Raw genomic sequence first — 17,040 nt, forward strand, 5'->3', positions numbered from 1 at the left:
ATATTTCTTGCTCATATCATCAACCTTCTCAATGCAATGACATTCTCTCTATTCTTATTTATATATTTCTCCTTCTGTCTCTTCTCTCCCTCTCTCTCTCTCTCTCTCTCTCTCTCTTTCTCTCTTTTTCCTCGTTTTTTTTTTCGTCTTCTTCTTCTTCCTTTTCTTCTCCTTCTTCTTCTTCTCATTCGTCTTCTCCGTCCTCTTCTTCTTTCCCCTCTTCTTCTCTGAATCAATTCTCAACACTTTTCCATGATAATGACCACGAGGATTCAAAATTGTATATATTATATCATTCTCTATACAATCACGTCATATGACATTGGCAATTGCTACATATTATTTTTAGGTCTTCTGTTCACCCTACCTCTCTCCCCGAACCCTCCCATATCTGATGTTTAGTGTATAGAAAAAGCCATGAACGTAGCCCTGATCCTATTTCGAATATGGATTAATGTCATCACTATCAGTCAGCATCTAAAACATGAGAACTTCTTATCAGTGGGAAAAATCAATGTAAAACGGCAAACGGCAAAGTGAATTTCAGCATCGTATCAACTTCATTGTAAACTTATCCACTTGATTTGCTGACGAACTATTTTTCCACCCATTAGGTATAAAATATTGTCATCATTTAGTTAAAAAGAGGAAGTTCTAATAACCAATGATGGAATGCGATCGTGATTAGCGATCTTATCTTCGAGCTTTCCCAATTTTGACACTCCCGAAAGCTACGACAAATACAAAATGATATACAATAACCAGTAACTTTAATATCTCATAAAAAAGCATAGTTCAAATATAATTTTATGTTCTGCAGACAATATAAAATGAAGGCTACCAGAAACCCAATACATAACAGTGTCATCATTTTACAAATTTATTGATAAATATATAAAAATAGATACACATAATATGTGCCATATTATATGACAGAAGATATATATTTGCTGAGTAATATTCACCGGGTTTTTTCATGAGAGGTTGGGACAATGTCCGTATCAAGTCAGTTTTGTTTTATACCTGCAACGTTGCCCTGTGTGTATACAGTTAACACTAAATCACTCATACCCTTTTATACCTAGTTTTGTAATCTTTTAAGTAAGTTAAAATGTGTTTGTCCCATTTTATATTTTACGAGGATCTGATTTATTAATAGCTTATTGAACTAATTCACCTTTCATTCTTGAGTAACACAAAACACAACAAGCATCAAATTTACAAGGGTTATGAACAACCTAGGTGTTAATTGTATATTGTTGGCTCTTTCAAGGGTAACTAGTTTTCAAGGCGTTTTCAACACGTTTTCGATATTTTTGTTATAAATTTGGCAAGCATAAACTACGCTTTAACTTTATGGAAATATCAATTACCAGTATGGCATGGTATTTATTTTCCGATTCACGATATATAAAGCAATACAATATAATAGAGAATATAGTGAATGGCTGAATAACCCACTCAGCTTTGTGACTTTGACTTTGTGAGAGTGACTTTTGTGACATTTTACTCGAAATAAAGCTTCATAGCCGGTATTACAAAATTGGCTTCATCTTTTTAAATCTCTATATCAACCACAATAAAAAGAAACATAAATGTCATTATATAAAACTCATGAAATAAAACTAAGAAAAATATGAACCTAGCTAGATAATCATATATATTTCAGTCGAGTTGTCAGAGTATAAAGCGGAAGCATCTTAGCTCAGAGTGTGGCCATTTTGGTTGAAAGGTTACGGTGAGTCACCATATATATAGCCATGAATCGGGGGGTATTACCACGGACCTAGGTCCATGATATTACCCATCGGAACCGAGTTGACCTAACTATTTAAGAGGTTCTGTAGATAATCATATTTATATCGAAGACAGTTCCGGTTTTACGCCACTTGCTCCTGTGACTATTTCTCAACGGTAATTCATACACTGACCGAATTCAACCTTTGACCCAACACTAAACCCAACCATGACCTCTAACCTAAACTTAACCTGAAACCTAACTGTTACCCCAAGCCTGCCTCTATACCTTTGACTTGATAAAGACCGGATCAATTGTCGCCGGAACAAACGCCGTATCACCCGACTGTTACCGAACCTCTGCAGAGCTCTTTAAAAAGGCACTTTTTATGTTACGTCTATATAGCTCTAAAGGCGGAGAACAAACTGTTCCCAAAGATAGTGATGTCAATGAAAGCGGTCTCAAAGACCCTAACATTTCCCCCACCCCATTCTTTTTGCGACATATAATGTTGGAACATGCGAACGTAATTTTATGAATGACTGATGTACTACATGATTTCTACAGAGAATAAAAATGAGGAATTGAAACTGCCCTTAGTCTTTGCAATCTTGTATAATGATATTTCAGGCGATGCAGACCTCTGATCAAACTTTTTAAACATGCCCTGTTACGTTTGTGAGTAGCATAAGGTGGTGTAAGGCAACGTGGTAAAGTTCTGTGACTGCAATGTTCTTTGCCCAGCTGCTACACTCTTTTAAAAAAGGTTATGTTACGTTTATGACTTCTATAAGAACGTGAAGCTATTCTCGTGTTCTATAAGGTTCTATGTTTCATCCATGATTCGTTGCCACCTTGTTCTTGACGTGGTAGATGATGTAAGCAGGATAGGAGAAGGTGAGGAGATTGGCCACTATGAATCCGATCAAAACCTGCAAAGAAGAATCAATCAAACTTAAATAATACCGGTTATCCAGGAGCCTGTCGATATGATGAATGTACATTGATACATAGCTATTCTGGTTATACCACACATGTTAAGGAGTCAGTAGGCCTAGATCAGTCAGACAAAAAAGTAGAAAAACAGGGTACATGCAAATTCTTGAAAAACAGCGAATAACGCTCAGTGTATATACCGCCCTCAAGCAAGGCAGATTGTACAAAATGGATAAATAGTTAATTATGACTGAAATGCCATTTAGCCCAATCAACAACAAAACAAATCTTTCAAAATCAACCTACTGTCAATACAATTTTTTTTGTATTGTAAATTAAAATTTGGTTCAAGTTTCTAAAAAAATACATGAAGGATATGTCATGCAAATATCCTTCCAAATGACATACATGTGAAATGAATATATCCTACGCATTATTTTTTTCCAAACATGTACAGTAGGTTGAATTCGGGATATTTTCCTCTTGTCACACTGCCACGCAATGAACAATGAGGGCACTATATTCATTGTGGGTTGTTTTCGAGTAATTGCCTGTATTCTATTTTCGAAGTATATCCGCCGACTACATCCTGCACTACACGATTTTCCAACTTTAACCCGAAGATTCAAAACGAAGAAATAGGAAATAAATGTTAGGAAAATAATTGATGGTAATTTAGAAGGTATAACGGTAGCTAGTTATTGATAAGTTATTAATCTTAATTATATTAAAAGGGCTGGCCTGGTCGGACTGGATTCAGAATAAGTACGACTCGGCTACCACACTTTTTGTATCTGGATAAATGTGTGAGACTATCATCAATTCATCATAACATCGCTAAGTATAACGATGCATCCAGGACGTACGTTTTCAAGAGTAATACACATCAAGAAAATGATTCCTCTGTCACCCCGCCCCCCCCCCCCCCCCCCCCACTCAGAGGTCGGAATGACCGCATGCGTGTTGCCAAAATGTCCGGTAAAGGGCTTTTTCGTGCGACAAAGTCCGGCCCGAGAATTGTAAAAAAAGGGGTGTATTTGACTTTCCACCCTGAGATTTCTTTAAAAAGGGGGTGTTTTTCTTTTTTTCTCTCATCTCTTTGGACTCCTGAGAAAATATTCCGAATTTAGGGGGGTACATTGAGCATTTTTCCTGATTTAGGGGGGTCTGCAAGGCAGGAAAAGCCTGTGAAAAGCCCGCGAAAGGGTGGTTTGGAAATGTTGGCAGTCCTCAGATAGGGGGTGCTTTCAAAAAGAGGGTACGAGCATATGCGTACCCTAAATAACACTGAGTGGGGGGGGGGCCGGGTCTGTCACACCATCAAACTGACTGATACTTGACAAAATCTTGGCCAATTTTGGATACCTGTCATGGATATCAGTCTGTTCTTGGTGTTGCCGGCTTTATACCTCATTTGATAATTTGATGATTTTTGTTGTTGTTCGGTCTATTGTCAAGTCTGGTGTCGATCTTGACCGACTCCAAACTGACCAATATCAACAAACTCATGGCCTTTCGCAGTAATGAAACATTTTGTTCTGACCGTTGTCGGTCTGTTGTCTTTCTTGGCCGACTCGAAACCGACCAACAACCAACACACTCATGGCCATTTGCGGGAATGCAAATTTTTGTTCGGACCGTTGGCGGTCTATAGCATCGGTCGCGTCGACATTAAAGTGGTACAAACGAGGGTGTGATGTCTAGGTATAGGTACGTGATTGGTCTTTGTCAGAGGTATATATATATACTCACATATGCAGGATCACCAAAGAGCACATTTTGGATGAGGATGAAGAGCGGATACTGAAGAAAGCCACAGACACCGATCAATAAGTATGTCATACCATAAACGATACCATAATATCTCATCGGAAACCTGCAATCGACATGAAAAACATGATATAAGAATTTCATACTTTAAAAAATGTGTATCATAGTGTTCGTTACCAATCTGAAAGCGAATAATTATGAAGAGTTTAATTTCATACAAATCGTCTCAGCCCTTTCAATACTTTCTGTGATAGCAAGCGATTGCAATATATTGGACGCCCTCCAATAAAACATCTATCTAGCAGGAAAATAAAATTATGACAGTGAACTTTTGATTATTTTGATCATCAATTGATTTTTAACTTCAAAATTCTGACTTCAAAATAAAATAATTAAATTGAAACATTAACATCCTATGTAATTCTTTGTTATAGAGGCAAATTTTCTTATGATTCCAAGCATTTTTTCATTTTAAAAATCGAGAAATAGATTACAACGATACCGTACGAATTATATCTTAAATGGAATGACATTTTACTGAGATACGCACGTGAGTGGAATAACCCCTGCCGACACACTGTACAACATTGACCTGCACAATGTCAAGAGTGCAAAGGTCAAATACTGGAGAGGGAGGATCGGAACCAGCATGCACGCCGTGTAGGCTAGTGACATCAGAGTAGTGCAAGTCACTGCCAACCAGCTGTTTCGTAGGTCGGTGTATGGCCCATACTCAGGTTCTAGAACCAGATGAAAAAGAGTATAGATACAACAATTTGTAAGGATGGCGAGAACTAGTGAGGGAATATTGATGATAGTAATAAATCGTGTCAATTATTAATGGATAATAGCCTATTGTAGCTCACATACAAAACAAAATGACGAGCCCGACACGATTGGTTAAATTGAGGTCACATGGCAAAGGATCAATGCTTATTCTTTCACTTTATAAACAAAAAACTATTACATGCTAGTATAGAAGTTGTTTATTTTGATATTTGTGTATATATTTATTTATTTATTTTGTTTATTTAATTTTTTTAAATAATTGCTTGCTCATGAATTAAGTTTTACAGCTGCCGAGGCGTCACATTTGTACATGAATATATACATGCTATTAGCTAATAGAGAAGGTTTTACAAAAATGAAATGAAAATGAAAAGATTTTGTAAATTAGCTCCTCCGAAACATCATTATTTCGTTCCTTAATTTTCTTCATGTATTTCAGAAATGTGTACTTTTTTTGTTTTGTTAACCCTTTCTACTTTTCATCATCATTCCCGTTCCACTGTACTGATAAGGGATATTTTTCGAACAGGACTTGTGTTATATCTCCATCTACTTTCTTTTCAAATGCAAGCATGGTATAAAACAGTTAAATATTGTCTTATTCATTAGCTTTAAAAACATTTAAAAAAGTAATAATTGGGTAGCTACATCAGTATTAATACTGCTCTGGTCGTGCGATTACTTTTACCCCAGGGGGCGCTTCACAAAGATCCTAAGTTGAACTTATCTCTAATTTGGACTTAACCATTATGGAAAGCCGCTAGCATCTTTGGAAATATTTTGTAAAAGACATTATAAAAAGCATAAAATTTTGTTTAAAATCAATCATATTTTCTATTATCAAGGAGATTTCATGTGCTTAATGAGGAATTTATGAAAAGTCTAAAATACTTGCATTTTTGCTTTTGAATATATATCATTTCAAGGCTACAAATGGCTCTCCATAATGTTAAAATCCAACTTAAGGTTAAGTTCGACTTAAGGATCTTTGTAAACCACCCCAGCAGTGACCAGATACCCATAATTCCTGGGTGTGGAGTGGCAAACATGGAATTATCGGGCTGGGATTCAAACCCTCGACCCTTGGATTGAAGGTCAGGCGAATGAACCACTTAACCACGACATTAGGGACTTTTAGATTCGCACGAAGACAATAGGTCTATGCTACGATTGACGTCCTGTTAATGCACTGCCGTGAATGGACGTCACACGTGTCAGTCCACTCAAATCTAAAAGTCCCTATTTCCGCAGGACAACGACTTGCATTAATTGTCTCCAACAAAATATAAACTGAATTAGTTGAGAAGAGAGTTTACCTGAGACTGTTTCTGACGAACACAAGGTGAGTTTTCTTCGGTCTAAAAGCAGACCGCCAAGTGGGCCTCCAATCATACTCACGAAGCTCATGAGAGCTAGAACATTGGTGTAATGACTCACTGAAGAAGAATCAGGAAAAAGATGGTTTTCATCGATTTATAAATTTCCATATTCATAATTGTAAGAGCCTTTTACCTCGATAAACTTAATCCATCTTCTAAATGTAGGATATGTCAAGGCATAGCTCATTGGCCGTCCGATATAGACAGTTTAAAAATACTTGAACCATTAGAGCAGTTTTAGAAATAAAATGAAATTGATGCAGAATAAGTTACAGTATGATTGCATATCTTTTCGATGCTTTTATCTTCGGTGTAATTGTCATCATCATCATCACTGCCACGATTTATTGCAATCATCATAATTACCATCTCCACATTCGTCACTATAGCTACACCCTCCGCCTACTCCTCGTCTTCATCAAATAATAATTATCAACATCGTGATGATCATTAGCGATGTAGCATAACCAGATTCGGTCACTGTCGGTCTTGAAATAAAATAATGAACGCTATCAAAAGTTCACCTCTCCTTCTCTGTCTAAACATCTTATGACTTAGTGATTATGATAATAGCCATCATCATCATCATCATCATCATCATTATCATCATCATCAACATCGTTATCATTATTATTATCGACAACACCATCTTTATTGTCTTCATTGTATAAGACCATGTAAGACAAATCGTAGATTAACCTACCTTCGTCGAGATCGCCATCGGCAAGCCACGTCAGCCACGGGTTCATGATCCCCAACACGAAGAGGAGCTGGAGTTGGATGACGATGGCCCAAAACGACATGAAGAAAAACATCGGACTCTTCAAACACGAGAAGAATGTCGGGTATAACTCGTCCCTCCTCTGCTCAGCACTGTGCTCGTGGACGCTCTCGCGGCGTTTAGCCAGGGTCTTCTCATTGATACTCTCCAGGGGGTTTCCCAAGGTGCTTTCCTTGGTCCACTTTTGTTTGGATGTATCCTTGCTGCTGCCTTCCGCCAAAGACAACGACACCCTCTTTTTTACTGCGAATAAAAGGAATGGTCTCTTGTGTTTGTTAAATCGTTTATTTAATAATGTTTTTTTTTAATGGAGTTGGAATGTCATTGATGATTTGTTGACATGGCTTTAAAACTCAAGACACGGCTTCAAAACAAGGCCATATTTAAATTCGAAAATTAAAGTCATTAGAAAATGGGGAAAAAAGAATATCACTATAAAAGCCGATGCTAATATATCCATGTAGCATAACATCCCTCAATATACATATATATTTCCGATATAAAGTCCACGTGTTGGCTTAAGGTGACGTGACCAAATTAAAACTCGTCGATTTAAAGGACGAAACCTCTCTTCTTCATCAATTATCTGTATATAGTTGTCGATATATTCATAACAAATTGTTCAATTTGGATAATCCTCCGTCACTGCAATATACAAATAATAATCAAAACAATTGAAATAAAATTCCTAGAGCGTTCATTAATATAAGTAAGCATGACTTCATCTTTACATGTATTCAATTCTATTGTTCATCACCGTACCTTTGTACACCTCCTCGTCTTCGAACCCCAGATTATCGCACTCGATTGTCTGCGTGCCTACGTCGCACGATTTATAGTTCGACTGAAAATTTCCTTCACTTGACCTCAGGACCATCTCTTTCTCGTTGTTTCTCGTTGTTTCTCGTTCGACATCGGGATCTGGAGAGCAGGCGCAATGCAGGCTGTAGTCGTCGGGGAGGGGCCATGGAATATGATAGCGGGGAAGAAGGCATATGTTGACACCGAAGAAGACTGTGGAACATGCGAGCACCAGGGAGGAAACTTCTAACGAAATCCCGTTCTCATACGCAATCTAAAATATGATAGTAATTATATTAATAGTAATAATAATAATTCGGTAATAATAATGACAATAATAAAAAAAATAAAAAATCATAATAACAAAATCAGTAATGATGACAATAAATTATTGTAAACCATTTACTGGCATTGGTCTCTCAAGGGACGTACAAATCATGGTCACCGTGACAAATCTACATAATTTACATGTGTTGATTAGTTCATTATTGAAGAAAAAACTATTGACTAAATATCATAATTAAGAGACCAATGGTGAGAGCAACCAGTATCAAGAATGGCCTGTCATAGTTACGTCCAACTTAAAGTCGATCTTAGTCTTTGTGAAACACTCCCCAAAGTCGGTATGGAGTCTGTTTTGAGGGGGGACTGATGTATAAGTCCCCCTTTTTTAAAGGATGGTCGTAAACGGTGGTATGAAAAATACCTTACCTTTATTAGAAGGAAGATCAGCGTTGAAGTATCATAGCAGCCGTTCATCACCCCAATGACGGTTGACTTTTGAGTTGGAAATAGATTGGCAATCTGCAGAGAGAGATATAATTATATAATGCGGTTATGTACAAAGTCTACTTAATGTTTTTCATATCTAAAGGCTAGTTCGGATATTACGCGGTGACCGATGCAAAAAAGAAACTGCCACGGTTTATTTAAGTATGAGTTTAATTGCAACTTCGCAAATGGCAATTGTTAGGTATACATGTTTTACATGTAGTGTTGGATCCATGGGTGAAATAAAGAAAATTTGATAAGTCTATGCAATTGAAGCGGAGCAATGGTCGCAGGAGCAAGTGTCGTAATCAAACCTTTAACGGCAGTCAACGAGACCGACGACTCCCCGCCCCCGGCTAAACCCAATTTGCCATGCACACATGAAAATGTATTCGATATAGTTTTGCTCATAACCTTTGCACGATGCGTCTATTCGCTGCGTAGAATTTTATCATCTGCGCTTACCAAGCCTGTAAAGACAACTGGAGCATGCGCCATTAAAGGTAATACAAAGTTTTGGTATGAGTTCATGAATTTGGTTCAAATGAACATATTGGAAGCATATACGATCCTACAATATTCAGTGATCGTTGTCGCGGTCGAAATCGACTCTAAAGTTATGAAATTGTAAATAATAAACACTTTATGTTGAATAGCTCCCTCTCAAGGTCAAGATATTAATTAAGCTATAAAACAATGTTTATTGACTAAAATTGACTGATTAGCTATTCTCGTTCGGAAATTATATACCACAACTACATACTCTGAGATTTTCATGGTCGCAGCTACCATTGTACGGCCGTAAGAGCTATTTGAAATTTATCAAAATTTACCGGGAGCACCGGTAAATCTTTATATTCAATTTTTCTCAAAAGCAGAAGTGTTTTAGGGGCTAAAATTTCTGGTGTTTTTAATAAATCCACAGGGGCATCCAAATATATTAAAATTGTAAAGAATCACTATCCACCCATTTTTCGAAATTTCCCAAAACTTTGTAATACCTTTAATCATGTTAATGCAAACCGATGATCGTATTATTTATTTCTACATTCATTTGGTGTACGATATCACGCATATAGGACCGCGTCAAGGTCCGCGCTAATCGCTGACGCAATGCTAGGTCAGGCAATTAATTGGCGCAGTCCTACGTCAGGCATTTAATTGACGCCCGTCGTGTGCGGGTGTTACTCACCTCGAAGCTTGCGAGTATAATGATGAGTCCTGCTGCCCCTAGTAAGATTGATGCAGGGTAGAGTAGACTTGGTATATCAGGCGAACTCAGAGCTAAACACGCGTAGCCACATATCATCATCACACTGTTAAAAAAGGGGGGAATTACCAAAGATAAATTACCTCTTAGATAAGTCTGTCCCTCGGATAGGACATAAAATAGAGGCCCCGTGTAAAGAAGAGTCACTACCTTTGCACGTCGAGAACCCACTGCACCGCACTATTCCAATGACCGGGGTAATAGTATATTTGTAAAGCGCTTAGAGACATTTGTATTAAGCGCTATATAAAAATTAAATATTATTATTATTATTATTATTATTATTATAATAAGAGTAGGGGGAAACCCCAGTGTAGTGGTCAATATGCGCACCCCAGTATAGTACGACAATACTCTGCAAAGAGGGATGTAATCAAATGGAAGAAGAAGAAGATTAATCCAGACAATATTTGTATACTTTAAAGGTCAATAAAACAACTGAATGAGCACATGATGTGATCAAATGTTATCATTCCCTACTTCCTCCTTTTTTTAACTTCTTCCATTTCTTCACCTCCTTTCCTTCTTCTCCTATTAGTAGTGGTAGTAGTAGAATGGTTTTTTATTAGACAACTTCAAAATGGTAGCCCGAAAGCTAAATTACATTGCAAGTTTTACATGTATTAAAAATCATTTCAACAAACTTAGATATGGACAAGTACACATAATACACAGTCGGGTAGATCATAACTAATTACATATTCCCTACTTGCAAACAAATTGATGAAACAAATAAAATAGATTCGGCGTTATTTTTTTTCTGTAATCATTGTTAAGTGAGGAATATTCATATTTTAAATATAAACAACTGAATGAGCACATGATGTGATCAAATGTTATCATTCCCCGGCTACTTCCTCCTTTTTTTAACTTCTTCCATTTCTTCACCTCCTTTCCTTCTTCTCCTATTAGGAGTAGTAGTAGTAGAATGGTTTGATACTATTTTCCCCCTTCTTCTTCTCCCCCTCCATCTTCTTATTCTTGTTCTCTACCATCTTTTATATCTAATCCTTAATCCTTCCCCTTCTCATCTTTCAATCAATAAGTTAATCAATCAATCAATGAAAACCACAACTGAGTTAAAACATGAAGAAATAGACATTTTCAAAATGAAACGCCAACCTTAAAGGCTTCCTGATGGCAGCCATAACAATTCTTGTCAATTCAGTTTTCAGTGATTAGTACGAAAACCGCGACATTCTTCTTTTCTCTATAAAGCAGAAGAGATATCTTGGGCAAAATCTTTCCAATATGGATGATTCAATCGCTTTCCTCTTTTCATTATTTGTTATTATGAATATATGAATGACCGTTATCGGTGAGGAGGTACCAGGCAGTCTAACAATTTTAATTAAGTGTGATTCAAAGACCAGAATCGTATGCATTGAGGAAAACATGCATGATAAGGTTTTGTAAAAGTAAAAAGCAAATTACGTCTGCACATACTATACAAACAGATTTCTTTTTTTATTTTACTTGTTTGGAAGACTCATGCATCATGACAATACGGGAAACAAAGTAAATCTACAACGCTGCGGAAAATGAATGACGTGCTTGGTTTGAAAATAAAAATGATAAAAACAAACATACTTTTGAATTCAATTCTCATGAGATTCTTATCCTACATAGGGCGTTGCCAATGTGTATACAGTGCATCCCAGAAAAAAACGAAACCGAGAACTATCGATGTTTTATCATACCTTAGTCACATTTATAATTAATAAATGACACTTATTTGGAAAGCTTAGATCTTCCTCTTTCATTTGATGTAACTCACATGATGCATATTTCGCGCATGAGTGAAAAAAGCAGAATTGACAAAGGACTTAACTCCGTTTCGTAGACAATCTTCCATGCATGAAGTCTTTCGTCTACAGCTGATTGTTAACGAAACGGAGTTAAGTCTTTTGTTAATTTCGTTGTTGCTACGGCAGGAAGCCAGTGAAAACGAATTCGTTTAATAAAATTATGGAAATGCAAGCACTACTTTAAACAAACAGAACTTTGTTATTCCTAGCTCATTTTTCCTGATTGAGGTGTCATATGAAAGGGCAGAAACTCAACTTTCTAGAAATGTGATTTTCTCTTTGAAATTCAAATACCGTCCGCCAAATGATTTTTTTTTGTTTCCTCTCTCCAAATTCATTTAAATCACTCAGGCGTGAAATATGCATTATATGAGTTGCATCAAATAAAAGAGGAGGGTCTAAGCTTTCCAAATATGTGTCATTTATTAATTATAATTGTGATTAAGTTATGATAAAACATTGATAACTCTCGGTTTCGTTTTTTCTGGGACGCACTGTAGGGTGGGTGCGCGGTTCTTCTTTAAAGAGGGGGCACAACATTCATTAGGGTTTTTCAGGCTCTTTTTAGTGAGCAGAAGTAAATTACAAAATTATATTTCGGTGTAATGGAGGTATGTCAGTTTGGTTTCAGCAGGGGGAACGGACCAGTTGTGCGCTACCCCCCCCCCCCCCTATTCCACCTTAGGGTGTGTGCTTGTGTGTGTGTGGGGGGGGGGTATGTGTTCCGATTCAAGAACTGATCGACTATAATGTATAAGAACTTCATGTTTTCGTTGTTTTCTACTGCAATTTCTGTACATTCCAAGCAAAATGTCTCCGAAATAACGAAGTTAACGCCCTGAATCCTTGTTTCGTGCGAAGCGGTACTGACAATGAACAATAAATGTCATAGTCAAACGATGAGCTATATATCTTCAATTATCTCTGTTTACTATATATATTGTGCTGGAGTTATGAGACTTTTCTCCCCCGTTGTAGTTTCGTCATGGTGTTCGGTTGAAGTGTACGTGCAAATGTATGAATATCCATGCCAAATATAACTCATTAAAATATTCAGAAAAGCAACAAAATGTAAGAAAATAAGAACGTTAATGATGTGTATTATCAACCGAGAGAGGTGTTCTTCCCACTTACTTCACAGGTCCGGGGAATACATAAAACAAGGATAGAACATAGTCATAATCTAAAAAGACTTGCGTGTTTCCACGCCATGTTGCCGGAAAAAAAAAGTTTGACTGTCTTAACTCTTGAAATTAAGATACATGTAAACTGTAAAGACACGTATATGTATAATATAGCAAACTTATATGTATGGAAATAACTGATTCAGTCAACTAAACATGCCAATTGTTTCGGTCCTTTCATCTTTCATTAAAAATCACAGCCGGACCGTCAAGGAAAATGTTCGAGAACCCCTGGTCAACATTATGATGTATAAATTATCAAAAGGGGGTATCTGTGTACAAAGTTCGGGGAAGGGTGAAACATATCACCCCTGCCTGTCATCAACCATAACAAGTGGTCTCTCGGTAGCAGCAACAATACAGCCTGGCTTTCCTAGCTGTCTCCACATTCATATGACATTTTTATTGTTGTTGTTGTATTGTATTGTAAATGTTTCTCTTTAACTTGTACGCTATGTTTTGCATTTTATATGTTTTTTAATGATGTTTTTATGATGTATGAAATGAAGATCAATTAAAAAAAAAAGAAGGGAATACCTGAAAACAATTCTTGAGTTTCTGCCACCAGTGATGAGAAGGAGGTATCCAGCTGGTAGCAAGCTGAGGGGGAGGATGACCGTAGCTACCGTGTATACCAAGACCAGAGCGGCATCCTGCTCCTCGCAAAATACTTCGTCCGACGTCGTCGTCGTCGAGATGGTCATCGTCACCGAAGTATTGTAAACACCTGAAGGATCAAAGGGCTTAACCGTTATTAGGGATTCGGTATCTTTGTCTCAGATTCTGAAATAATCCTGGATTTAGCTCACGCTGCAATGGTAATTATAAACCTTTAGGTCAGTCAGGAACCCCATGACTTTTACAAGCCGATCGCCTGTCTGATTATCAATATACTTAAGATTGGAAATCGAAATCAAATTTTTGCTTTTTCCTAACGGTTTTCATAACACTACAGTCTATAGGGGAAAATGAGTATGGTAAAACCGGTCACTCACAGATTTTTTACTTTTTTGAGGCACTTCTTGATCATTTTGAAGCGCAATTATTTTAGGGCTTCAATATTACACCATATCATAGACACTGATAAAAATCATAACACGTGGGGCCATGCATCTCATATTTAACATTGTTAAAAGATGCCATTAATGTTGAGTTCTGATAAAGTTTGACAAATTATAGTGAGCTTTCTCACTTTCCGGGGAAGTCGTGAAAATGGTAGGATGTGGTTATCATCCAAGGTGCACTAGTAGCGAGTGGTAAGGTTAGAAATTAAATTATCATATCATAGTAGAGGAATTTTCCTTTGTCCCAATGAGTCTCTTATTTGGATGGATTCAGCTCTTTTAATTCATATCATTGTATACAATAGCACAGTAAAACTAAAGATGATATAACGTGATATATTTATATCATACCACTAGTAATGCAATAAGAACGTTCAGCTCATGTATGAAAAAAGGAAATTAGACAAAGACTGCTAAGAAAGCATGGGTATGTTTGTAAGTGAGCAACCAGGGTACCGACGGCTTTAAGTCCTCTCCGAGGGGATTGGTAACGGGGAATAATGCCTTACCAATTAAAAGGTCACTATCGCATCGAATTGGTTTCGAACCCGAGACTTCAAGGTTATCGGAGACCACTGATCTACCACTGAGCCAACGCACCTCGCCCAGTTTCCTTTAATATTATGATTCATGGTTTATCAAGCTCTACGTGAGGAAAGAATACGTCATATAAACAAAAATTGTTTGAAATAATCGAAAGAGAAACAAACAATCATTACCATCGGTAGTAGCGTTCTTCCTGCTTGCACCTGTTGGGGTCGGGTCTTCGGGGCACTTGTCGCTATAGTAACCAATGTCCTTGAGGACGAAGACGAGCGAGGGCCAGCCGAAGATGACGCCGGCATGGATGAGGTTTTCTAAGGCCCCGAAGATGACCACGACGATGCTCAGGGATCCCATTGTCGATCACAGTGATGACAGTCCCAATGGTTCTAAAATCAATTGAAATGATTGATTATGAGTGTCTTATTTATTGGCAACCAAGCCCAACCAATACCGTATTGAAAAAAACCCACCGCCACAGTGATCACAGTCACGTGCTTATATGCCTGGCAAGGCGGTGATCCCGTGGTCGGGGCTCAAGGGAGATCGACAACCCCCCCCCCCCTTCCCCAAAAAAGTATGAGAAAGGGGCAGATGAAACGGGGAATATCACATGAGTCAAAGCTACACAATATTAACTGTTCATGATGTTTAAGCCTGAAATGCTCTTGAATTCAAAGTTTTACAATTAAAAAAAAAACACTTTTAGGTCGATCATTACGCCCCTCGTATTTACTACAACTTTTTGTAGGTATGTAAACCGTAGCTATACATTAGCAGATATTCAGTTTTGTATTTAAAGAGCGATATTTATAGAGAGCTTATATATGTACTTTTAAATGCAGGGTCGGTGATTCAAAGGGCACAACTAGGGGAGAGGGAGGGACCTCTTCATTGGCCCCAAATTTAGGAATGGTCACCAAAAAGACCAAAAGAAAAATGATTTAATGCTGCCTAACTCTCATTAAAAATATTTTAAAAGGTAATCGTGTGATTCACATATTGTCATAAAATGAAATGTTTCACACGAGAACTGCAATTTGTGTTATTAGTCAATGTTTTTGATATATACACTACTTCCTATACAGTAGGCTTACTTCCTATTGGACAAGTTTACACAAATTAACAAATTGCAGAGAGTACAAAATTCAGCTGCTAGACTTATTGCAAAGCGTCGTTCACGTGAGTCCATCACTCCACTGTTTAGGGAGCTTCACATGCTAAGAGTCCGGGAACGAATTGATTTTAAGATCCTCTTGCTGACTTTCCAATGTTTGACAAAAACAGCTCCAGTCTACCTTCAAAGGCTGATATCAGAATACTTACCCTCCCGCAAACAAGAAATCACTCTTAATAGTTCCTGCCACCAATACCCAGTCTTATGGTTCCCGAACTTTTTATGCAGCATCCCCTCAACTCTGGAACAATTTACCTCAATGTATAAAACAAGCAGATTCAACAGACAAATTCAAATCCATGTTAAAAACCTACTTTTTTGTTAAATAGCCTTTTTCATTTGCATATGCAGCCTCCTCGATTGTCCACTATCTATTATGTATAACTTAATATTTGGCTGTAATTCCTTCTCTTTCTATTTTTCTTGAGCGCTTAGAGACATATTTTGTGATAAGCGCTATACAAATGTTGTTAATTATTATTATTTATTCATGGGTGAGATGGGGTAAATGGGTGTAACCTGGAGGGGTCGTTCGTTTGAGGGCACTGGGGGTTAAACAGTTGAATTGATAACCCTTGCCAATGATTTAAACAGTCACACTATTCCCCGGTGATTCAACTATTACAGGCTTGACGGGATGACAATATATTTTGGGATCCAAATTCCCAGATTAAAAAGCCCCAAATTCTGTCGTTTCTAGTTGTTGTACTTGATTTAAGAAAAAATCCTTTTGCAATTTCAAGTTGTACGCAACTTTTAAAAATTGTTAACTAAAAATCGGTTATCTTCTTCTTCTCCTCCCTTTCTTTCTTTCTCTTTTTCTTTCTTTCTTTCTTTCTTCTTCCTTATCGTCTTCTTCTTCTACTTAAATATTATTATTATTATTATTATTATTACTTATATTTTTTCCCTATTATTATTATCATCGACATCATCGTCATCATCAGTATCATTATAATTATTATAACTATTATTAATATCATATGACTATTTGTATTATTATTGTCCGACTTGTTTTTGCTTGGACGA

The 17,040-nt window shown here is 37.1% G+C and overlaps 1 protein-coding gene across 1 annotated transcript; it reads right to left on the reverse strand.

The window, feature by feature from the left end:
* Nucleotides 1-753: 753 nt before the first annotated feature.
* On the reverse strand, nt 754-15,201 carry LOC754307 (solute carrier family 43 member 3). Its single transcript, XM_030992203.1, has 10 exons — nt 15,011-15,201; nt 13,765-13,954; nt 10,158-10,281; nt 8,906-8,998; nt 8,156-8,468; nt 7,316-7,636; nt 6,550-6,669; nt 4,995-5,184; nt 4,427-4,550; nt 754-2,670 (listed from the first exon to the last, which is right to left on the reverse strand). The coding sequence occupies exons 1-10, from the start codon at nt 15,189-15,191 to the stop codon at nt 2,572-2,574; spliced, it is 1,755 nt and encodes a 584-aa protein (XP_030848063.1). The 5' UTR covers nt 15,192-15,201; the 3' UTR covers nt 754-2,571.
* Nucleotides 15,202-17,040: the final 1,839 nt, after the last annotated feature.

This window comes from Strongylocentrotus purpuratus, unplaced genomic scaffold (assembly GCF_000002235.5).
Source record: "Strongylocentrotus purpuratus isolate Spur 01 unplaced genomic scaffold, Spur_5.0 spur5_scaffold_2, whole genome shotgun sequence".
NCBI lineage: Eukaryota > Metazoa > Echinodermata > Echinoidea > Camarodonta > Strongylocentrotidae > Strongylocentrotus > Strongylocentrotus purpuratus.